The sequence below is a fragment of the Podarcis pityusensis genome (assembly GCF_964106645.2).
Source record: "Podarcis pityusensis genome assembly, chromosome: 3".
In the NCBI taxonomy this organism is placed as follows: domain Eukaryota; kingdom Metazoa; phylum Chordata; class Lepidosauria; order Squamata; family Lacertidae; genus Podarcis; species Podarcis pityusensis.
Genome location: NC_138026.1, coordinates 84,519,999 through 84,544,477, shown reverse-complemented (window position 1 = coordinate 84,544,477; position 24,479 = coordinate 84,519,999). Strand labels below are relative to the sequence as shown.

Below are 24,479 nucleotides of genomic sequence, written 5' to 3'. Positions count from 1 at the left end.
TTCCTAATTTAGGCCACAGAGAGGCACCATTTTGTTTACCAGTAAATGTTCTGAGGGTCAGGCGCATACGAGACTGCCCAGTTGGAGACATGGAGGGACTCGCTGCAGGATGAGGCCTTGGGTTCCCCACGGCACTTGCAGCCCTGGCACTTGCACACGTTGAAGTCCTTAAGGATTCTGGAGGAAGAAGAACATCAGAACGTAAGGCAAGTCTGCTGGATCAGTGGCACAATCTATAGCCCAGCATCCTGTTCTCACAGTGGCCAAGCAGAGCCCAAGAGCAGCCTGCCCACCTGTGATTCCTAGCAGCCGAGATTCAGAGGCATGAGAGCTCTGACAGAACATAGCCATTGTGGCTAGTAGAAGAAAAGGAGAAGAAGAAGAGGAGGAGGAGGAGGAGGAGGAGGAGGAGGGGAGGACAGAAGAAGCTTCCTTGGAGGAGGACCAGAGGCCTTCTCAAGTCTCTGCAATGTGGCAGTAGCTATTGCCTCACTCAGCTGCTTTACTTGTCACAACTAAAACTCTGTTTTTGAAGAAGACAGGCAAAAGGAGAACATGACTGGAGTTTTAGAAAATGATAGTTAGTTGGTTGGTTGGTTGGTTGGTTCTGCCTGTCTGCCTGTCTGCCTATCTGTCTGACAGCAGTTCTAAGAAACCAAAAAATCATTGCAGTTTTGAAGTAAGTGCTTAAAATTAATAGAGTTTTAGAAGTATCCATCCACCGTCTTGGTTCAAAACGACACCCAAGTTGCCTTTTTCTGGGAAATGTTCTCCCTCCCTCCCTCCTTCCCAGCCATCAAAATGATTTTCCCCCATCACCCTGTGCTCCCGGCACTCACATGGCTGTAATGGCCTCGTTGTGGAAAGTGACAAAGGCCATGCCCAACGGCTTCTCGTTCACCTTTTCCTTTTCCTTCTTGTAGTCCTCCTTCAGTTTCTCCTCCAGTTTGGTGTAATACTCCATGGCTTCCACCTAGGCAACCATGCACAAGGTGAGAACACAAGCCCTGCAGCCCCATCGTCACCTCAAACAATGGGCTAACTTATGGCATGTTAGCCCAACACACAGTGGTACTGAATTACAATTTATTCAGGATCAGTGGCTGTGAGTGGGAACCAACTGGTCATCTTGATATTTTGGTTTCACAGGCTCTTGTATGATAAAACACTGGGGTTCAGTCTTAACCCCAGCTGTTACCTGGAGCAGCAGGGTCATCTGTAGCCCTGCCAAGCATGCTGGATCAGAAGGTAAGGGTGAGGGACAGGCAGAGCACTGTGCCAGCCTGGAAATGGCCCAGCAATTGAACCTAATGTGATAGTTGTGGGGCTGGCTCAGGGTTCAAGAGATCTGAGGCTGACCCAGCTCCTCCCTGTGGCCCAAGAACACCCCATTCCAGGGCTATCCACTGCTGCCATCCACTCAGCAGGTGGAGCGCCAAACTCTGAACTGTAGGAGTGATGCTGGTGTTACTCTCTAGGCAGAGGCTGGCAGGGCTGGGGAGAGCAACACTTCTGCCCAATCTAGCCATCCACCCCGGCATCCTGGCAAAAATGGGTTTTAGTTTGCTCTGTTAGTGTAGGGCTAGATGGTAGACCTGAACTAGGAAGAACCTGTGGCCTTCAAGAACCCCCCTCCCTTATGCAGGGACCCCTCAGTCCCCTGCATTTCCCTGCTCCCCCCTCTGCACCTCTTCGCAGCCTTTGATGGCACAACAGCAGAGATGGCCACAGGGCTTGGGATTGATCATGGAAGGTGTGTTCTCCTTGGACTGCAAGTTGGTGAAGTAGATCTTTCCACGCTCTGCTTTTTTCCTGAAACAGAAGAATGCAGGGGAAGAAGCTCAGAGAAGCTAGCAAGACAAAGCAGGCAAAGTGGGGTGTGAAAGAAAGTAAGTGTGCATTGGGTCTTCTGCACAACTGAGTCCTGCAGTATATTCACCACCCCTCCCTCCCTTCCCAGTGGGGGTTGCAGCAATAAAATATGCAATTGTAAGACAAACAAAACAGCTACAACCATAAAACAGGTGTAAAATCAGTTAAAAAACAGTTCCCTATATAAAACAATACAAACATTCAAAACAATTTGACATATGAAAACAGTTAAAGCAGTTCCAATACAGATGTGGCCCGGGTCAAGGATCTCAACTTAAAAGGTTTGTTGAAAGAGGAAGGTCTTCAGGAAGCACCGAAAAGGCAACAGGTATTTAACAGGAGGGAATTCCACTCTCCTCAAAACAGGAGTATCTGGATTAAGACATCCAGATACAGGGAAAAACTGTTTGTGGCACTGGATGAGATGCAACCTCTGCTTTGCCACAGAGTCTCTTTGTTATGGCTGGAAAAGCAGTTCAGCCTTTACTGGCACAAGGCAATTAATAAGGCCCTCCTGTCTCATAGGTGGGGTTGCAAGGTCTAGCTGGTAAGATCGAAAAAGATAGGTAAGCAAGCATATGGTCTCACAGTATTTATTTGAAGCATTTGTACCCTGTAGAGCAGCTTGAAGATGATGGTGAAAATAAAAGACTGTCCCTGCCCTCAGAACTATGATCTAAAAAGCATAACACAAAAGGAAAAAGGGAGGAGGAGGGAGAAGGAGAAAAGCAGACTCAGGCACCAGTTCTTAAAAGTTACCGAAACCTTGTAAGCTCAGTTGGAAACAGTTCAGGGAAGAGCCACGCAGTTTTTTTCCTGTCCCATTTTGCCCAAGGGCTACTCCACGCAGAGCTTTACCGACACTTCATTACTGGGTTCTCTGTATGGGATTCAGTCAATGATTTCTAACCTGTAGCCCAGGCATAGGCAAACTCTGGCCCTCCAGATGTTTGGGACTACAATTCCCACCATCCCTAGCTAACAGGACCAGTGGTCAGGGATGATGGGAACTGTAGTCCCAAACACCTGGAGGGCCAGAGTTTGTTTATGCCTGCTGTAGCCCCCTCCCATGCTACCTCTCATCATGTGCTCCCTTACTTCCTGTTTTTTTCAGCTTGGCTTCGCCTGCCCTCACCTCTGAACTGTACCCTCTCCCACTACAGTGGTGCCCCGCAAGACGAATGCCTCGCAAGACGGAAAACCCGCTAGACGAAAGGGTTTTCCGTTTTTGAGTTGCTTCGCAGGACGAATTTCCCTATGGGCTTGCTTCGCAAGACGAAAATGTCTTGCGAGTCTTGAGATTTTTTTTCCGCTCCCCCCCCCCTTTATCTAAGCCACTAAGCCTTTAATAGCCTTTTAGCAGCTAATCCGCTAAGCTGATACGCCTTTAATAGCCGCTAAACCGCTAATAGCGCTAATCCGTTAAGCCGCTAATAGGGTTGCTTCTCAAGACGAAAAAACCGCTAGACGAAGACACTCGCGGAACGGATTAATTTCGTCTTGCGAGGCACCACTGTACTGTTGAGATCCTGGGTTTGGGAACAGCGGTGCTAGAACTGGATGTGGCTTGCTGCTGCATAAGCAACCTCACTGCGGGCCAAACTGCGCATTTCTCTCTCTCTCTCTCTCTCTTTCTCTCTCTCTCTCTCTCTCTCTCTCTCACACACACACACCCCGCCCTCTTCTTGCTCACATCAGGTTTAAAAGCCCCCATTCCTTACGAATCCCAGACTGTACCTCTCTGCATCAAGAAACATCAGCCGGGCCACATCATAGCAGGGGCGTGCCTCCAGTACCGTGCAGTTGGCATAGGCTTCCCTGCAGTCAGGAAAAAACAACAATGCAGGAGCTTATTAGAAACCTGCAGGGTCGGCAAAACCTGGTTGAGTTCCTATTCAAGGAACAGGCTTGAAACGGCACATTTGACTCTGAAAAGGAAGGCTTCTTCAGCTTTTGATTCAGCTGCATGCTGAAGCTCTGTAGGAGCAAGCGGGGGTGGGGGGACTGAAAGAAATAAGTGCCCATCATTCTTGTTAAGAAGTGTAGCAACCACCTAGGGCAGAGGGTGTGGAACTGCAGGACCAGGAGCCAAATGTGGCCCTCCGAATTCTCTCCAGGTCACACTTCTCCCCCCCCCCACTCCCAGGCACTTCCCTTCTCCTCAGGTCACCCCCCTCATTGGCCTTGCCATGCACCTTCCACGAATGCTTTTGCCTAGCTGATAATAATGCCTCTTGCATGCCTGGATGGAGGACAGAGAGGGACATGGATGTATGTCTAGAAGCCCTGCCCATTTCTAGCATGTGAACCCTGTAAGCTTGCCCAGAAGTGAATGCATCCCCTGTCCTAGGGTGACACCATGTCCATCTAAGGCAGGCATATGCAAACTCAGCCCTCCAGGTGTTTTGGGACTGACCCATGTGTTGCTCAAGGTAGATGGGAGCTGCAGCAAACAACAGCTGGAGGGAACTCCATTGGCTAGCCCTGATCTAAGGCATACAAAGGTACGGTGTTGGGTTAAAAAATTATCCAAAGAAAAACTGGCTGATTTATATATTTTTTTTCTTTGTCAGAGGAGGGTTGAGCTAAGAATTAAAGGATCCAGGGAACAAGACTCACTCAAAATGCTTTCTGATCTTTTCAGGTTCGGCATACTTTGAGATTCCGTTAATGAAGAGAGTTCGCTTCACCTGGAGCAGACAAGAGGCAAAGAGAACGTTAGATCTGAGGTCTTTCACAGCTGAAGCAGGAAATGGAGACTATGCCCAAGTGAAGTATCAGTTTGTGGGATTTATGTGTTATGCATTTATGTTAAATGTACCCTGCTCTCAAATCAAGTGAAATGGAGAAGCAGAAATGGAATACGTCTTATCATTGTTCATAAGCTCATAAGACCATTTGGAAACTTCAGTCTGTTCAGAATATGGCAGCTAGGCTTTTCATGGGGGTCATACATAGGGCTCGTGATACTCTCCTTTTTACCAAATACACTGGCTGCCTATCCATTTCCTGGCCTAAATGAATTGGGACCGGGACTGCCTTTCCCCACATACTCCTGCTCAAGAACTGAGCTCTTCCACAGAGGTCCCTCTCATTTCCCAATCAGCTATCCATAATAATACATTGCTCAATAGGGCCTTTTCTGTGTCACCCTCCCAACCCTTGGAATTCCCTCTCCTGGGAGAGTCATATTACTTCACTGTTTGCATATCAGGGAACTTTTCTTTGTAATAGTGGATATTTTGGCTGCTTTACGTTTAGTCATAGAATTGTAGAGTTGGAAGGGATTCTGCGGGTCATCTAGTCCAACCCCCTGCAATGCGGGAATCTCAACACGCAGCCCCCAATCCAATTTGAAACCATACTGGACACTGCTTAGCTTTGCAAATGTGCTAGCAGTTTTATTGTTGCACTGCTAGGAGAACAATGTTGTTTGTTATTTTACATATTCTGTTACTGTTTTTTAATTATATGCCACTCTGATCTCATTAGGAAAGAAGAGTAGAATAGAAGCAATTCTAAATAAATAAAACAGATTCCTCGTCTTCCTGTTTTCCCCTCTATCTCATTCCTCCATTGTCCCTGCTGAGTTGAATTTTAGATTTTAAATTCTTCAAAGCTAATATCTGAACGTTTTTATTCCTGATGGCATCATGTAAATAATAAATGATAATAATGTCTGGGTTGGCACCAGGGAGGTAGGAAAGGGTGTGTTTGAAGAGAACGGGATCTCATTTAATGGCAAAATAATAACTGAAAGAAGGTCAGAACAACGTATTTTTAAAAAACCCGAACTATTAGAAACGGTACTAAGGAAAGCTCCCCAAACTCACATGCTTGAAACAAGTAAACAGATATCACAAATGCAAAAGGAGCATGAAAAAGAGAAGCTTAAAAATCAGAGAAGCAGGAAATGCAGTGGCCATGACCTACTGTAGGACATCACCCAATTAAGTAGGTTGCTTGCTCCAGCTGACCAAGTCTAGCTGGATGCCAGTTTGGACTTACCAAATCATCCTCCTTGTAGCGCATCTTGGAGGTGTGCCGGCGCATGCTGTACACAGTCAGCAACAGGTACAGGAAGGCAAAGGACGTGTGCAGCCATAACAGGTTATTCCTGTCACAAGGGAAAGGAAATGCCCAATACTTATCTCTGCTTGAATGTATCTTCTGCATTTTGGGAAAGCCCATTTATCCCAGTGCTAAACCACAAGCTTCCCAGATAACATTCCCCTTCAATAATATGACTATTTCCTCCTCCTCCTCCTCCTTTTTGGAAAATACGGTTCCTTGATGGCACCCCAATATCATACTTACCCAGATTTCAAGTTAGCAATAGTTGTTCTCCCAAAGCTGTAGGGGTTGTTCTCTGGCAAGAAAACAAGTAAAGAATCATGAATTGGGTACAATGCAATGAGAAGGCATCAAGCTGCTGGAACAAAATTGCTCTGCTTTTATCGGAGAGACTCAAAGTGGCTTGGATTAGATGATGAGGCAAACAGCCCAATGCCTTCTGTAATGGGAGACTTTGAAATTCTCCATGCTCTTTTGCTGACGCTCAATCTTTCTTCATTTAGTGACTATTCATTTACTTCTGTTTGAGCTCCAGAGATTCAACTTCCAACCTTAACCATTTCATCCAAGTACCTCATGGTTTATTGTAAAGGATGAATACCATGAAAAACTTCAGTGCCATTACTATAAGGAAAGGTAAAGGAACTCTGGATGGTTAAGTCCAGTCAAAGCCAACTATGGGGTTTGGCGCTCATCTCGCTTTCAGGCCAAGAGAGCCAGCGTTTGTCCAGAGACAGCCTTCTGGGTCATGTGGCCAGCATGACTAAACTGCTTCTGGCACAATGGAACACCGTGACAGAAACCAGAGTGCACGGAAACGCCATTTACCTTCCTGCCACAGCGGTACCTATTTATCTACTTGCACTGGCATGCTTTTGAACTGCTAGGTTGGCAGAAGCTGGGATGTGGGTGGCGCTATGGTCTAAACCACGGAGCCTCTTGGGCTTGCCGATCAGAAGGTTGGCGGTTTGAATCTGCACAATGGGGTGAGCCATTACTATAAATGTCCCAGGGCTCTGGCAGAATATAAATGAAATTCATCTCATCCCAAATGCATCTCTGGCATTTCCTGGAGGCTGCTGCCCACAGAGCAAAGGGCTATAATGAATTCTGGTAACTTACTTAATTCACCAAATGATCGGTATCATTTCTATAAAAAGAATGCTGTGTCAAAACCCTGTGACTCAGGTCAGAGGGGAATTAGGCCAGTCAGATGGCCAATCTATTAACATGTACTTAAAGTTTTGTTAATGGTCAATATATAATAATCAATGTAAAGGGTCAATAATTTCATGTAAGAAAATTGTAAACATTGTAAACTTAAGTGTATGCTTGTCACGACAAGGATGGTTGCAAAAGGTCACGTATTACCGTAATTTTATGGTTAAAAATCTGAGTTAAGACTTGCCAAAAGTGAATTAATAAATTTAGGATTGACCTTATCTAATAGAAATATATGGGACTTTTTGCTTAGGAATAATTTAGGAATAATAATTTAGTAAGGAGGGGTATTCTTTTATATATTTTAATCTCAAGAAACAATTGGATAGTTCAGATTGTGTGCCAAATTTATGGAGCAGTTAACATCTTCATGTGATTTTACAAAACTGTATAAGATGATATGATGTTTGAATGTATGAGCATCCTACCATCTGAAGCTCTCTTGCTTGTACCTCCAAGATGGCAGCAACTTAAACAAGAGCTGGTAAGACTTGGGAACTTAATGTTGTTTATCTTAGTCTATATTTTATATTTTGAGAATAATGTATTATTAGAGGTATAACTCTATTATAAACCAGAAAACAAACCCAAACATTATCCTGTTTGTTTGTTTTTAAAAAATTACTGTAGTACGAAATAAAAACTGAACCCACCATCAAACTAATTGTAGCTATATGCTTTGTTGAACTGCATTACTGAGCTTTAGGTTGTAAGCTGGTAGTTTAAGGCTTCTGAAAGACCGACACCCTATGCTGGTAACATTAACGAAGTCTAAACTCAAAACAGCATGGTGTTTGACTAGCTGTCTGGGAGGGAGGATAGACTTTACGCTGCAATCCTATACACGCTTACCTGAGCGTAAGGCCTGGTGAATGCAATAGGGCTTACTTCTGAGTACATGACTACACTATTTAGTCAAGGCAGTGGCAGAACCTTCTGACAGACAAGCAGAGTTAGACAGAAATCCCCCTTATGTAAAACACTGTGCTTTGTCAATTAACCTCTAGATTTCTAGAAAAATATTGGTTCAAAATGGAAGACCAAATGAGGCCTACATGAAGGAACTTGGCAACAAGAGGGTAGAGTGCTGGTACAGTCTTAGGCTGAAGAGTGGAAAATAGTCTGTCCCTTGCTTCCCTTTAGCTGAGGACCTAAAGGGGGCAGAGGTCAGTTGGGGTCAGGGGAGCCCATCCATTGGCCCTAATTTCCCACCCATCTTCAGGATTATTTCATCTGCTAGGTGGTCTAAACTCTCTGGAGCTTAAGAGGTCAATAAATGCGGGCGGGGGCTAGTAATTGTGAGGGATGCTATAAGCTTTCATGTGTTTTGTCTGCTTCAATGCTAAAAGGATTCTTGGGGAAGTTAAACCAAGATTGGGAAGAAAGCATTTCCTCCATTCCAAATAATCCCTTGAATGATTCTTTAAGCCGGGCAGATGAGCACAGCCAGGCTGACTGCCAAAAAGTCTCCTAATTGGGTAAATGGTGCAATTAGGGTAGAAAGATGTATGCTATCGGATGGGCACCCCCTGATCCCAATTTCCCACTTAGAGCCGGGAGGTAAAATATCCTCCTTTTCAGGCTGTACCATCCAGGTTTGGGGATAGATGTAGAGATTGCAGCTCACTCAGTCCTAAAGCTCAGTGATGAAGAGCTAGAAAGCTCAGGTTGAAATTACTGTTAGTATTGATTATTTCTCCTCCTGCTTCCTTTTAGTACTCCCAAGGGGCCTTCCTGCATCATGGTGAGCTATTTGAGGTAGAAAGGCATGCACCTGTGTCTGAATCACCACTACTCTCTTTAGCCAGCACCAGGATGAGCAGGTCCCTCCCAGCACTGAGTGAGATTGTCTAATACTTTCCCAGCAGGAATGGTAAGAAGCCGCCTCTCCGCTTACCTAGCAGGTCCCCTGAGAAGTTCACTGGCAGAACGATGCCCACAGAGAGGACGCCCACAGCCACCAGCAGACCAATGATGTGCCGCTGGAAGGAGAGGTAATGGACTGCATCGGCCCCACACTTCTCCCGGATCTCATCATCCCTGGGAAGGAACAGAAAGGGGGTGAGCTGCTGGCTACCTAGAGGAATCGTGGGGGCAAGGTGTGATGCGCAGTCAACATTTCATAGAATCATAGAATCATAGAATCATAGAGTTGGAAGAGACCACAAGGGCCATCGAGTCCAACCCCCTGCCAAGCAGGAAACACCATCAGAGCACTCCTGACATATGGTTTTCAAGCCTCTGCTTAAAGACCTCCAAAGAAGGAGACTCCACCACACTCCTTGGCAGCAAATTCCACTGTCAAACAGCTCTTACTGTCAGGAAGTTCTTCCTAATGTTTAGAGCGCACTGCTGACCCCCCCCTCCCCTGCCCAAATGCTGTCAAATTTCACTAGCCTCTATTTCTACCCTTCTGCTTCTAGCTCCCCTGGGTCACAGAACATTCATGTTTGGCAGCAGAATTATTATCAGCTCTGTTTCCCACCAGTGCTCTCAGTCTATATACTGAGGATTCAGGTCCTGCCATCTTAATTAATCCAGGAGAGCCTGAGGACTAAATCTGTTTTCATCTTGAGCAACAGAGGATCCTTATTCTTGGCTGGGGACCTTTGGCTCAGAGATGGCTGTCTACATGTTACTGGACTACAGCTTCCATCACCCCACTGGCCAGGGTGGCTGCAGCTAAGGGGAGCCGGAGCCCAACAAGCACTGGAGGGCATCAGGTTCCCCATCCCTGCTCTCGATTCTAAAGAGCCCCTGGTCTAACAATGAACTATGACAGTGATATGACCCTGCAGTGTCAGGACTTCTGCCATGTTGCTCCTTCTGACGGCTGGTGATGGATGCAAGAACGAGAAGGGGAGACCTTCTGTATGGAGATGGGAGAACTTACTTTATCCTGAAGATTGCCGTCAGCCAGGAGCAGAAGCCCTGTGCGGAGACAAAACAAGCCCAAGTTAATCAGAGTTCTTTCGCTTTATCCCACTTTGGTACTTTTTCTCAACTAGTACAGAGGCCCCTACAACCTCAGATCTACCAGCTTCTCCTACCAAGATGGAAGAACTGAAACAAGGCAACGGCCAGATCAGTTCTAAGACATGTAAGGTTACAAACAAGCCCACATGGACAAACTCACCATATAATCACTACAAGTCATTGTAGGTTATGGTGCGGGACCTCAGGCTTGCATGTGGCCCCCTAGGCTTCTTTATCTGCCCCTCAGGGCTCTGCCTAGGATACCCCTTGCTGGCCCTGCTCTGCACCCTCCCCTCAAGTGCTTTTGATGGGTGGAACATGCCTTGTACTGCAACAATGCTTCATGCTTGTCTAGAAAGGAATAGGTGTTTAAGCTTTGAATTTTGTGAGCCTATCGTACAAATCACAGAATTGTTGAGTTGAAAGGGACTACCCAGGTAATCTAGTCCAATCCCCTGCAATACAGGAATCTTTTGCCCAAGGTGGGGCTCAAACCCACAACCCTGAGATTAAGAGTATCATGCTTACCAACTGAGCTATCCCAGCTGTAAAAGTCCAACCTACTTTTTGCCTCGGGCCATACCTGCTGACATGCAATCCCAGGAAGAGCCCTTGGGCTGGGAAATGCCAGCTCTCTAATATTGTTGTTATCCAAAATTTTGATAGAAGCTGAAGCTCTTCTAGGTCCCAGCTCTGAATATTGTGAAGGCTCAAACACCTTGCCTTCATTAGAAGCTACTTGACAACCTTAGATACTGACTCCTTAAATGTTGGCTATCCCCGCCCCCCCCACCCGACAACTCTACAGTTCTATGAAATAACACATCACACTAACTGTGCAGCACATTGCAACACCCATTTTTGTTAATTAAATTACAGCCACAGAGGGTGCTACTCCTGCTGCAAATGTTACGTCTTCCCTCCTGAGACCCAACTAGAGTGGAAATTGCCCCTGCTATGTGGCATGTCATGCACTTGCCCTACGTGATCAATAACATTAGGGGGCTTTGCTCACACCACATCCCCACTATCGATCATCACTGTGCACATTGAAATTGAGCAAGGAGCATCACCATCCCTTCATTTCCCATTTTCCGTGATGCAAGGGCTTAATTGCAGAGCGCTGCTGGGAAAACCCTGGATTCCTTTTGCCTGCCACTCACATTGTCTCTTTGGTCAAAGTCCACAGAGCTGGAGACGGAAGTGAGGCGCTCGTAGCGGTCATGGCTGTCAGAATGCAAGGCGGACGCCACACTGGAATTGCAACAGAGGGGACAGTTAATCAGGGCCTGGGAAGAGGCTGAGAAAACCAGAAGGCCACCAGAGTAGTTAACGCAAGCCAGTTTGCCCCAGGCAAGATGAAGAGAAAACTTCCAGAGAGTCCAGAGAGAGAAAAGGCAAGAGAGAAAAAAGCCATTAGCAGAGATTGCCCCTCTCTTTCCCTTTACTCTGATCCAATGCAAACCTCTCCATCACAAGAGCCAAGATGCTGGGCTCCACAGAAGCAGCCTTAGAGGTTTAGGTCCAGACATGGGCGTCTGCAATGCACTTCCAGGGCTGCTTCATAAGCAGGGATGTGCGTACTCTGCACCCAATCAAAGCGCTGCGTCAAGAAAAATCTTAAGTCTTTATCCTGTATAGATGCTCTCAATTCACATAAAATTACATGCACTTTCATTTATTCTGCATTCTAAAGCTTTCCCCCCTCTTTTTTCTTTGCTTTTGCTACGCTTTTGCTACTCATGGAGTAAGGCAAAGACCAGGCAAAAGAAATCTAGTCCTCAACTGCTGGCTTCTCATTCAGCCACCTTGGAGATTTCAGGAGGCATTGTCCGTATTCTTTTGAGCATGTCTCAGCAGCTCTAACAGCTAGGAGCATTGTTAAAAACTGAAATATTTCCAGTCAGCTGAGGTGTGTGCCCAATGCCAGATGTTACGTTCTGCACTCCTATGGAATTGCAATATACATGCAGCTCTGCTCATGAATTCCAATTTCCAACACAGAGCTTAATCCTGCGGCAACAGCCCAATCCATGTGCTTACAGCAGAAAAGATATGGCCATTTTTGAGGGGGAAAGGCAGCTTATGAAATGATACATGGGCTCTAGAAAGGAGGGATAATATTTAAAATACAAATAACCAAATATATCCTCGTGGTCTTTGACAGGTTACTGGTCCCTCAACCTAATCTACTTTAGACATGCGAGGTAAATAGAATGCATCTGTTATGGCCAGGAAAGGGCTACTGGAATAAATGATAATGATTTATTTTTTAAATGAGTAGTTTGTGACTATCAGTGCAATCCTAACCATGCCTACTCAGAAGTAAGTCCTACTAAATTCAATGGGGCTTATTGCTAGGTAAGTGACGTTAACATTGCAACATAAGAGAAAGAGAAGGGCTTTTATTCACCAGACTGCTCCAACACCACAAGGCCCCATCAGCGATGCCCAAAGAATTCAGACACCACCAGTGTGCCACATGCATTGGACAGAAGCAATTCAGGCCGCCCATCACCTACTATGCAGCCAAACTTGCATACGACAGTCAGGAGATGTGAGAAAGAGAAGGTTAAGTCTTCTGAAAAGGAGATGAGTGAACAAGAAGAAGGTGAAATCAACAACTGGTCAGATGTGATGGCCTGCATTTTCCTCTTGTGACAAGTCAGGGAGGCTTCCTATGGAATTATTAGAAGACAGCACACACATGGCTACCAAGGCAGAAAGAAAACCTCTTTCCTCCAGCAAACACCTAAGGATCTCAGTGCCACACAGGCTAGTGCAGAGTACCAAATTAAAAACATGGGTTAAGAAGATGAAACTCTTAGTGGCAGAAATAACAGTATGCATAAAGTAAACTAGAGTTTTGAACAGAAAGCCTTTCAGCTGACTATGGAATTTAGGCTGTATTAGATGGAAATTTTAGGAGTTGGAAATGCACCTTGTTCATCTTCTGGATGATACAGTAGGTGATAAACAATTTGAATTCCTGAGTGCATAATGTGGTTTATTGCGTATACAGCATTCAATGTGTCATTAAAAGCTCAGTGATTTCTGCCCACTTAACTAATTATTGTCACCATGATTAGCTCCCAACACCATGTAAGCCAAGAAGATTAGAAGTATGCATGCATGTGTATTTGAAAGCTGAAATTCTCTAAATTCTGTGTCGGGTACTTGTAACATTGCAGGAGATGAATAGAATTACCCCAGAGTATGTGAAATGGTTGATACGCGGTAGAGCTTTTTATAGCGCTTGTCTAGATTGTGTTTCTTCTGGGCATCAAGAGCACAGAACGTAAGCAGTGCTCTAGATCAGGGGTGGCTGACTTGGTGACCTCCAGAAGTTGAGCTCCAACCCGCCATCAGCCAGAGCCAGCACAGCCAAGGGCCAGGGATGATCGGAGTTGTAGTCCTGAAAAATCTGGAGAGCCACATGTTTCCCATCCCAGCTGCAGATGCTTCAACCCCTGTTGGTTTTTTCAGACCATGTGAGTGGCAAGAGGCCTCTCTGGGACCAGCGGAGGCAGTGCTGCCTGCTTCTCATTTTGAGCACAGAGGAGAAAGTATTGCCCCATCCTTGTGATTCTCTGCTCACCATCAGAATGAGCTTTCAGAGTACAAGCAGGTTCTCAAAAGGTACAGCTCATTTCACACACACACACACACACACACACACACACACACTGGAGGGGTGTTGCTTGCCTAACCTCTATGACAATATTTTTTAAACTGACCCATCTGGATTTTCAAGAAGTCTGGAGGCTAGCAAGAGAGGCTTCGTGGTAAGGCCCTGCAGGGACCTGGATGATTAATGCACATTTAGCATTAGTTAAGAGAGAAGGGAGTCATGTAAGCAAGGCAACAGCATGGAGTCTGGCCTCCACTCCTTCCCCTGTTCACAGATCGGAACAGTGGCCAAATGCCTCCAAGCCCTAAAAGGGGACTGCAGATGTATTGTATAGTGTGCACTCAAGTGGCACTCTGGGAAAACAAAAGGTATGACAGCTTCACGTCCCAGACACAGATTAGCGGAGCACCATGTAGCCTTTCCCTTTTTTAATCCCAATGCTCATTCTGTGCAATAGTGACTTGCTTGTGCGTTCGTTTAAATGTTCGCAACAGGGTGCATTAAAAGGGAACATAGAAAGGGAACAGTCACAAGGGGGAGCTGGAGGGCAGCATGTTGCCAGGCAGATTTCAGAAGTGGGTTTGGCGCTGCCTGATGTAAGAAGTGGCAATGTGGATCCCAGTAGGGCTGCAAAATCCGCCCCTCCTTCCCGCCCCCAATCTGCCTGTGAGGGGGTGGGCATATGCTCCCCTCCTCCCACTGAAGAATAAATGACTGATTCACCAGCAGGTGTGAATATGGCTGTAGAGGGGGAGAATAACGGCTACAGTGAGTAGTAAAGGCAGAAGAAGAAAAGGAGATTTATGGACATAGGAAACTGACTTAGGCTGAGTCAGACCATTCATCCACCCAGCTCAGTGCTGTCTACACTGACTGGCAGTGGCTCTCCAGATTTTCTGGCAGGGGACACTCCCAGTCCTTCCTGGAAATGTCAGGGAATGGACCCAGGGAGGCCTGTATGCAGTGCTGAGGCGCTCTATCACTGAGCTACCAAACACTGCGTGTGATGAAACTTCCATACTGTGCCAGTGAGGAGGAAGCAAAGTGCTATGTAGCGAAATACACGCCCTGTGCCAAAGGCCCCAACATGACCAGACTATAATAGCTGCTAGGCTGGGCCACTTACCGGTAACTAGGACTTGGGGCTCGGCATGGAAGCCTGCTTTGCTTATGCCAGGACTCACTCTTGGAACATGTGGGATGATAATCAAGTAGGCTCCACACCCATTTAGTGAATTTTCCATCCATCAACAAGTAGTGCTGTGCCAGGTTTGGGGTGGTGGTTAAGCGTGTTGGCCTAGGATCTAGGAGACGAGGCTTTGAAGCCCCCCCCCCCCCCGCTCAGGCATGAAGGTTGCTGGGGGACTTCAGGTCAGTCATGGTCTCTTAGCCTAACCTACCTCAGAGGGCTGTTGTGAGGATAAAATTGGGGAGGGGTAGAACCATGTACCCACCCCCCTTTGCAGAAAATAGGTATATAAATGCAGTAATAAAAGACAGCCATCTTGGAAATGTTTGGGACTCACGGCATGGCTGGCAGACACGTGCCCTGGCATGGCCCAAGAGCAAACTTGCCCTGTGGCTCCCCCACCTTTTTAAATTATTTTTTGCTATTGTTCAAAGAAGGTGAGCAAGTGAGTGAGGATGGTGATGAAGAGGAGCAGCAGCAGCAGCAGGTGCTGCAACCACTGATCTTTTCTTATTTCATCCCCTCTCCACTGTCCCTTCCTGCCTCCCTCTGTGCTGGCAGCAGTAGCTGGCAGTAATGGTGGTGAGTAGCAGGTGGGTCTCCTGACTGGAGGGGCACAAGCCCTTTTCCCTGCCCAAATCTGGAGCTAAAACTGACAACTGGCGCAGGGATTCCACACACAAATACGAGCCTCACTACATCTCCTGGCCTGTTTAGACACTCTCCTCTCAGAAATTAACCGGTTGTCATGTCATTGTGAGGTCCAGGTTTTCCTTTCGTTGCCATATCTCATGAAACATTATTATGATTATGATTCTTAAATGCATATACCACCCCTTATCCAAATATCTCAGGGCGGTTCACAAGATAATGCCCTGGGTTCCATGCCTGTGGGGGTGACAAGAAGTCACCCACGGGGGCTCGCGGTGGTGAAAGCAGCTATCGCGCTGCCGCAGCCGCCTTTGGAGGATCCTCTGTTCGCGGCTGCAGCTGCGAGCAGTGGATCCTGGCACTGGCAGCAAACCGTTAAGTACAGTGCATGTGCAGCATCGCACGCATGCGCTGTACATAACAACGCAGCACACGCACTGTATAGTGGTTTGCCGCCGGCGCCACTCCAGCACCATATGGACGGTACTGGGATCCCTCTGTCGCCGCTACAGCGTGTTTGCGGCTGCAGTGGTGACGGAGGGATCCCGGCACCGTCTGTACGGCGCTGGAGTGGCGCTGGTGGCTAACCGCTATACAGTGCATGTGCGGCGTCGCTATGTACAGCGCATGCATCGTACGTCGTGACATCCGGCCTGGGTGTCATGACACCTTCCTTTGCCCCTGGTTGCTATTGCCTTCCACATATGCCCCAAGGCAATGGATGAATATAATAAAAACAGCTAAAACAGTTTAAAAATAGCAGAGAAGATGAAATTATTATTTTTAAAGTAGACACCCATGGCAGAGACCTATCCACATAGATAGGCAAGATTTTCAGCACAAAAATGTTTTCAGATCTTTCCAGAAAGTGCAGATAATGGGTGCCTATTACATCTCAACAAGAATACTGTTCTACACAGAACATCCCATGAGGCAGAGTGATGCAGTCACCTCAGGCAACATACAGCAAGGGGGGGTAGGATGTTGGTGGCAAGATTTGGAGAACACAGTGGTGTGACCCACTTGGCTTCCCCCTAAGCAAGCTTGCTGCCCTCAGGAGTAGCAAAGGGTGTTGTTCTGTCACTAGGAATGACGGAAGGTTTCGCTCCCTATTTAGTGAGCTTTTGTTTGTTGATGGGGGACGAGGGAACCATCTCGTCCTTTCTTCTGAGGAAGCCAAATGTCCTTGCTTGGCCCTGGGCCCCCGTTTGTTCTTGGTTAGAACATATCAGTGGTGGAAAACTCTTACCAGCTTCATGGGATGTCTGGCTAGGGAACAGGTTCCTAAATATATTTTTTTTAAAAAAAATCCTGAGGGAAGAGTAATTTGAAGAGTCTAGTTAAATCAGCTCTTTGGGCTCCTGCATGAGTCAGCTGAGGAGGCAGAGAATGTTTCAAAGCAGAAGATAACATTTCTCATTGCTGAAAAGTGATGGCAGAATTGCCTAGCAGAAATCTGGCCACCCCCCACTACAGATGGTCCCTTGGGCCAGTCACAGTCTCCCAGCCTAAACTACCTCACAGGGACATTGTGAGGGCAAAATGGGGAGGTAGAGAATTTTGTCTGACACCCAGTGGCATAGCGTGGGGGGTGCAGGGGGGGCCGGCCGCACTGGGCGCAACATCTGGGGGTTAGGGTTAGGGGGCGCAAATCCATGGGTTAGGGGGCGCAAATTACTTGCCTTGCCCCGGGTGCTGACAACCCACGCTACGCCACTGCTGACACCTTGAGCTCCCTGAAGGAAAGTTTCCCTCACCGCCATTTTGGTGTAGTGTGACTGACACAAGAGGGTTATGTGTGCAGTGACCAGTGTGGACAACAGTCACAAGCCCTGCTCTCCCGGTGAAGATTAGTTCAGAAGCAAAAGGAGAAAACTTCAGCAGAAGCAGGAAGGAAAATAGAATTAAGGAAGGATGGAAGAAGCACCCTGGGAAAACCCACAACGTACTATTCCCGTTCCTCTTGCTCCTGCTGCCAGCGCCTCTGCCTGGGGACAAAAGAAAAAGAATGAAGGGGGTGGGGGAGAAAAAGGGAGAGTTACAAACAAATTGGATCTTTCAATCAAGAGCCAGGGTCCTCCTCTCTCAGTGCTGACATTTTGGGGTCCTGGGAAGGAAATCGTTCACCAAATTCATCCAGAGGAAGAAAATAAACTTAGTTTTTTTTGGCTTACAGATTCAGTTTTATGGTTCATGCAAACTGTTCAGGACTGGAGCCATTCCTCTCCCTTGTCAGGGTTTCCCTGCTCACTCTGGGGTTGGGATAAATCTATTCTACATTAATTTCAGATTTGCCTTGCCATGTGCGTCTCCAGGCAAACTTAAACTCAAAGCAAATGTGGCTGCCCTCCCTCGGAAATGAGATTCTGTGCCCTCTTATTAGCAACAGGTGGATAAACAGCTGTAGATGAAAGCCACAACAGCAAATTGAAATACACCAGCTGATATTCTGAATTGCTCCTTGAGAAGCAGAGCCTTATCTAAAGCAAACGAAGCCTATGTACATATAACTGCATTTGCTCTTCAGGCAAACTCTGTTTTGTTTGTTTTGCACTCTTCTTAGGTCTTTGGTACCCTTCCTGAAGCCAGGTCAGTGCCTGGGTGGAAGATGTGCACATTTTAAGGAAAGTTTCTTTAGTATACACTCTTTGACTGCATCAGCTAGTATTACAGACGGTGATCCTTTGGGGCCTTCCGGACATTACCATGCTTACATGGTCTCTGAGCCTATCATAAAAGGAACCAGGGAGGCGATGCAACTAAGTAGATCATATTGTGGCCAATGTGCAGCAGAGGGTGGACTGCTCAGAAAACTAGCAATCCCATCAACTGAAGTTGTGTTGGTTCTCTTAAGCCTCCTATCCAGATATATTGCACAAATCTCTACATTTCTTTTTCTTGCTGTCCTTCTCTCATCAGGTAGCCAGGACCAATTCAAATCCAGGGGCCCTCAACAAAACTGAAATGTTGATAGTCAGCAATGCAGGGGACGGCTGGGCAAATAAAATACAGTAAAGGTTTCTAATTTCTCTCTCATATTCTGAGACTCCCATTTCTTTGTGTCCTCATCTCTTCTGGTTTGCTGCTGCTGTCATGAGAATGAGGCTTCAACTTTCTGAAACCTGTCCACCAGTGGCGTAGCGTGGGGGGTGCAGGGGGGGCCGGCCGCACCGGGCACAACCTCTGGGGGGGGGCGCGCTCGCACTCGCAGCTCTCTGCCCCTACCTGGCTCACTCACTCTCTCTCACTGCAGTGCTGGCTGTGCGAATCCGATCCGAGCCGCTGGGTCGCCGCCCACTGTGGAGGGGGTGGGTGCCAGGCGTGCGGTGCGGAGAGAGAGCAAGGGACTATCTGGGGGAGGGATAGTGCAGCGGCCGCCCAGCGCAGCGCTGAGCGCGGGAGAGAACCACACCAGACCAGCCCAGGCAGCAGCAAGAAGAAGCTGGCAGCGGCGGCAGGTTAGGGGTTAGGGGGCGCAAATTACTTGCCTTGCCCCGGGTGCTGACAACCCACGCTACACCGCTGCTGTCCACTGATGGCAGTCCAGGAGGCCCAAGATCAGAGAGACCCTTGAGCTATGACCAATGAAGACGGGTTGTGCATTGAGGTGGCACTTTAGTTTCCAAATGAGATCCATTTTTATCAGCAGTAGAGTCACTCACGACAGCACTGATGTACACACTGGGCTCAGCCACACTTCTATGCTAGAAAGCATGGGGCTGAGAGATTTTCCACTTGTCCCAGACTTTCTAGGCATGGCTCTGAGCGGTTTTTCATTTGTCCCACCTCTTTCCCCAGGAAAACCCACTGTTTACTGTGAATTGGAACAAAAGTCAATCTGCAGAAAAAACGATTGACTGTAGATGATGGATTTCTCAGAGCTAGCTGACCTGACTGGAAGAATCCGCGACCAGAAAGAAGAGGAGTTTCAAGAGGACTGGAGGAAATTTAAGGACTATTTGAATAAATATTGTAATATAAAAAATTAGAAATTACTTGAAAGAAACAAATAGGCCTAGGATTAAACTAAGTTATAATTAAATAAATGGGATTTAGAATGTTAAGAAAAGTGAATAAGATGGACTATAATCGGAAATTGTTTTAGTTTAATAATGATATTGGAAAGCTGTTACTTTTAACTACAAGGAAACTCAGAAGGGAGGAACTAGAGGAAGTCAACCAAGATGTTTAAAAGGTTGGACTTGTAAAGAATTAAGTTTGTTGTTATTGTTTATCTGTTTATTGTTCCTTTTTTCTTCTTTCGTTCATTGATGTATTTTTCTTTTTTCTTTTTCTTCTTTCTGTTTTTGTGTGTCATTCTGCTCTGTGGTTTTTGTTATAATCGTGGAAAATCTAATAATTTTTTTTAAAAAAATAAAAAACAATTGACTTTGTTCTGAATCAGCAGTAAACAGCAAGTTTCCCTGGGGGAAAGCAGCGGGACAAGCGGAAGTGGTGATGAGCCCTCTAAGAACACTTTCCTGACCTGTTTCCCTTCTTTGTGAAGATAAGAATTCTTTCCCCTACTTCACGATGCAACTCCGCTCTGCATCGCAGAGTTGCAGCAACATGCACAAGGGATGGTGGTTAACAACAGTCATTTCTCTCTCCCCTCCAGTCACAGAAGCTATCATTAACTATTCTTTCCCAAGACTTCCCCTAACCAACTTTCTGACTCCAGGGAACTGCCGCTGTGGAACTGTCCCCTCTTGCCAGCTCTCACTTCTGCAGATCGAAAACTGTAACATCTGTACAAATAAAAAGCTGCAGCATCCAAGAGCATAGCATGTGGTCTCCAGTTTCATTGGGAAATGAACATCTGTAAAATCAAAGATCAAAGATCTGTCTGCCTTGTAAGCAATTTTGCAGGCTAAGAAAGCAGCAACCACAACCTTGCAACCCTGTAACAATTTTCCCCCATCGTCTGTGTACCGTTCCTTGGCAGGCTCTCTCTGTCTCTTCAGACTGCTGTGTTTCAGATAATTATTTATGAATCATGCGCCTCTGAACTCTCACCAACACCAGGGTTGCGTCGTCTTGTGGCTGCACCTAAACTTTTGACTGCTGTCCCCAGAGACGCTCACTTTGGCACCCTCACTGTTGACTTATCACCCCTGCGCCAAAACACTCCTCCTTTTTTTTTATTTTTTACAGACCTTTGGCCTGTATCTCATACTGATGAGTTTTAACTGCTGCTCTACTAAAAGAATCCTTACTGCTGGCATCAAAAGGAAGAAGTTGCTATTTGATCGGATACATACTTAGTGATTGTACTTTTGCCCTCCTGAGCAGAAAGTATGTATGTAAAAATAACAATGTGGAACCTGCAATAAAATGCTGCAGTATAAAATGCTTCCACTTTGGGTTCTCAGCTCATCATGCCTCTCCAACAGTCCATCAGATTCTGTGCCCACCTGATTCCTCAAGGGACTGTTTTTGGGATACCCCTGCTGAAGTCCCCTCTCATTTTGGTACTTCTGGAAACTTTGGGTCCATTCCCCCCCCCCCCCCGCTATTAGCTCCCTCTTGTGCATGAATGGCGACCTTTTTGCTACATAAGAATCATCACTTGGAAAAGGAGTTCACTACTAGCATATATGAGGCTGCCATCACTTGCCCTTCTAAAAGGGCTGGCCATTTGACCTTGAATATCCTAGGGAGAGGGTCCATACCCCCTTCCACATCCCTAGTGGGAAATAGTGGAGGAGCAAGTTCTTGGGTTGCTGTGCAATCACTCATCTGCCTCCCCTGCCCTGCAATGACTGGATGGCCAGACGTTTTATGAGCCACCCAGGACTAGCCAGGCTGGATCTTCTACTATGCTAGGAGAAGGGGTATATTGTATGTGGGCACCAGCTACGTCTAAAGAACTGCATACACCAAAAGGAAACTTGGAAGGATGTGAGTGTATCAAGCAATAACCCTCCACATCACACCTCTTTCAAAACTGAGGGAGTTGCAGGAAAAAGAAGTTTGCGATAGGACTTGAGGGACTGTTGTCTGAAGAAGAAAAAAATCACTAGGTATTACCGAGTACTTGAGTGCACCTAAAGTACCTCTTTAGAGTTCTGGCCCACGGATGGATTGCAAAACGCTAACCTGTTGGACTGCATTTCAGTAACTGATCCTAACTTCTAGGTGAAGTTATTTGACAAAAGAGGATGTTTCTCCACTTTCTAGGAGAAAAAGAGAGAGAGTTCCACTTGCCTGTCAGCATCAGTCACCAGTGCCAGACGCCCATAATCCCAGGCCACTTTACGTAAAATGGAAAAAACAAACAGCAGTGCCTGCAGAAAAGCAAATAAGGAAATGTAAGGCCAAGGTCCATGGTTAGTAGATACTCTGTCCTCCACCAAACTGCAGTGCCCCCAGTGATATATAAAAAACATAGTATAGCTTTTTGTTTCCACCATAGAGAAAGCTAAGTTCTCCACATTGCTTGCAAAATAGTATATGCACACAACATAAAAATATGCAAACGCCTCTTATTCTAACAATTTAATTTTTATTCGGTCCTTTAGCAAGAAGCTCTAATGAAGGTTGTGGACGATTTTGCAAAGTGCTAGTAGCAGTAGTACTGCGACTTATAGATTGTGTGGATGTCTGGGAAGTATTTGGCATCTACACAGATTCTTCCAGCATCTCAACTTTCAGAACGAGAGAGAGAGAGAGAGAGAGAGAGAGAGAGAGAGAGAGAGAGAAGTTTCCTGTCCTCATGAAAACATTTGAAAACACACAGGATCTGCAAATGACTCTAGCACTTTAGGCAAGATTCCTATGCTCTGCATGGTCACCTGTTCCTCTCCCTTCAGAATCTTTTGCTGTATGGCACTGGACATATCTCCTTATGACACCTGACTTTCCTTCTGCGACAGATGCAGGGGGAAGAGACCTAGCTCAAGTGCCAAGCCAGACAGCAACACTGCCAACATACTTACAAGAAAGCACATAAAATCAAGGGCGAGGACGGTGGGCACCCCTCCGAAGGGCAAGCCCTGCAGCACAGTGCTGCGGATGCGGGCGCTGTAGCAGTAATCCTTGGTGGTGTTGTTGCAGGCAGCGGTCCTGCAGGTAGCCTCTGCTGAGCCCAGGATGGCGAACACAAAGGGAAGCATCTCTAGTACTTCATTGTCTTCCCTGTGGAAGGAAGAGAAAAACCTGGTTAGAGGCAAAGAAAAGGGTGGGTTGGGAAGCTCTCCCATCTGCATACAAGAAGGAAGCAGCTGAAGAGCTCGAGGAGGACCAAACTTTCATCTCCCAGCCCCCTTAGCCCCTGCTGTTCAGCATCCTTTTTGTGTTGCACAAGTTCAAAAGAGAGTAGTTAAGTGTTTGAATCACCAAGCTTCAGTCAAATTTAGGAAGTGGAGGCAGGTGGAGAACCCTTTTTCTAATCCATATTCTTTTGGATTATACAATGAATTATAGAGTTGGAAGGGATCCTAAGGATCATCTAGTCTAACCCCCTGCAATGCAGGAATATGCAATGTCCCATTGTTATCAGCATCACACTCTAACCAAGTGAGCTATCCAGGTGTTGGACCACCTTGTTGGAGTAATCTGGAGTCTACATGCTAACAGTGATGTGGTCAAAGCCACCAGTGGGTGTAGTCATTCTCTCCCCCCCCCCTTTTAATTTTTTTATTTCTGCTACCCCCTTTTCCCACCCCCTCTTTCTTTGCATCCAGTAGGCTGGGGGGGGGGAACAAATTGTTCTTGCCAGGCCTGAACAGATCACCTGTAGAAAGGTACATAACTAGGAGTGGTTTCAGGTTGCCAATCTATGCATCATGAACTAGATGAGTCAACCTTTCATCCCTGAAACCTATAAAGCAAGCGAGTGCCTGGCGTGCTCTGGTCCATGAGGTCATGAAGAGTCGGACACAACTAAACGACTAAACAACAACAACAATAGCAGTAGCAGATGGGTTAATAGCCATGTTCCCATTGCTCATTGTGGGTAAGTCTGGATTTAAGAAGTTTCCTTGGAAACTGTTTCAATAACTTCACCACCTCTATGTACATAAGAGCCATAGCAGCCTTACTGGATCCGACCAAAGGGCATTCTAGTCCAGCATTCTAGTTTATAACAAAGATCAGGCAGATGCCTCTAGGAAGCCTAAAAGCAGGACGTGAAGGTTCATCCCTCCTCCACTTTGTCTCTAGCATCTGAAACTCAAGAGAGAGACTGCTTCTGAGCATGGGTGCTCCTTTTAGCTATCATGCACAATAACCATTGAAAATGTGTTTTCATCATAATATTCACCCATGTTGAAAAGAGTTAGGGACTCAGAAGCATGGCCAGAATTCTATTGAATATTCCAAAAGACATTGATCACCCTTTGAAATATTCTTGTGCTTATTGCTTTCTGACAGCTGGCTCCTCCTCTTCTGAGTTCCCTTTACAGTGGTGCCTCGCAAGACGAAATTAATTCGTTCCGCAAGTCTCTTCGTCTTGCGAGTTTTTCGTCTTGCGATGCACGGTTTCCCATAGGAATGCATTGAAAATCAATCAATGCGTTCCTAGGGAAACCGCCTTCAGACCAGGTCCGGGGACAGTCTGTCCCCGGACCTCTTCTGAAGGCTGGGGGGGGGGACAAGGGCTTTTCTTCCCACCCCCAGCATTTTAAAAAACCCCAGGACAGCGGAGGACTTCTCCGCTGTCCGGGCGATCTTAAAATGCTGGCGGGCGGCATTTTAAAATCGCCCCGGGACAGCGGAGGACTTCTCCGCTGTCCGGGGCGATTTAAAAGCCCCTGGGAAGGCAGGCAGGGGGGACAAAGACTTTCGCCCCCCGCCCGGCTTCAGAAGGTGTTCCCGCCCCCCCCGCCCCGCTTCGGAACAGCGTTCCGAAGTGGGGCGGCTGGG

General features: G+C 46.6%; 1 protein-coding gene across 5 annotated transcripts in view; it reads right to left on the bottom strand.

Annotated features, from left to right (window-relative positions):
• TMEM63B (transmembrane protein 63B) overlaps window positions 1-24,479 on the bottom strand; it is a 76,537-nt gene that overhangs the window by 15,291 nt on the left and 36,767 nt on the right. For 3 of the 5 annotated variants that reach the window (XM_081000134.1, XM_081000136.1, XM_081000135.1), the window contains exons 2-14: window positions 22,553-22,751; window positions 21,818-21,901; window positions 17,564-17,598; window positions 11,307-11,397; window positions 10,061-10,098; window positions 9,065-9,207; window positions 6,190-6,241; window positions 5,881-5,989; window positions 4,492-4,562; window positions 3,610-3,690; window positions 1,689-1,812; window positions 840-973; window positions 40-177 (exon numbers count right to left, since the gene is read on the bottom strand). In XM_081000134.1, the coding sequence (XP_080856260.1) occupies window positions 40-177; window positions 840-973; window positions 1,689-1,812; window positions 3,610-3,690; window positions 4,492-4,562; window positions 5,881-5,989; window positions 6,190-6,241; window positions 9,065-9,207; window positions 10,061-10,098; window positions 11,307-11,397; window positions 17,564-17,598; window positions 21,818-21,901; window positions 22,553-22,729 (1,277 nt within the window). In that variant the 5' untranslated portion in view covers window positions 22,730-22,751. Of the gene's footprint in view, window positions 1-39; window positions 178-839; window positions 974-1,688; window positions 1,813-3,609; window positions 3,691-4,491; window positions 4,563-5,880; window positions 5,990-6,189; window positions 6,242-9,064; window positions 9,208-10,060; window positions 10,099-11,306; window positions 11,398-17,541; window positions 17,599-21,817; window positions 21,902-22,552; window positions 22,752-24,479 lie in introns of those variants that run through there. The other 2 variants (XM_081000138.1, XM_081000137.1) reach the window with 2 other exon arrangements.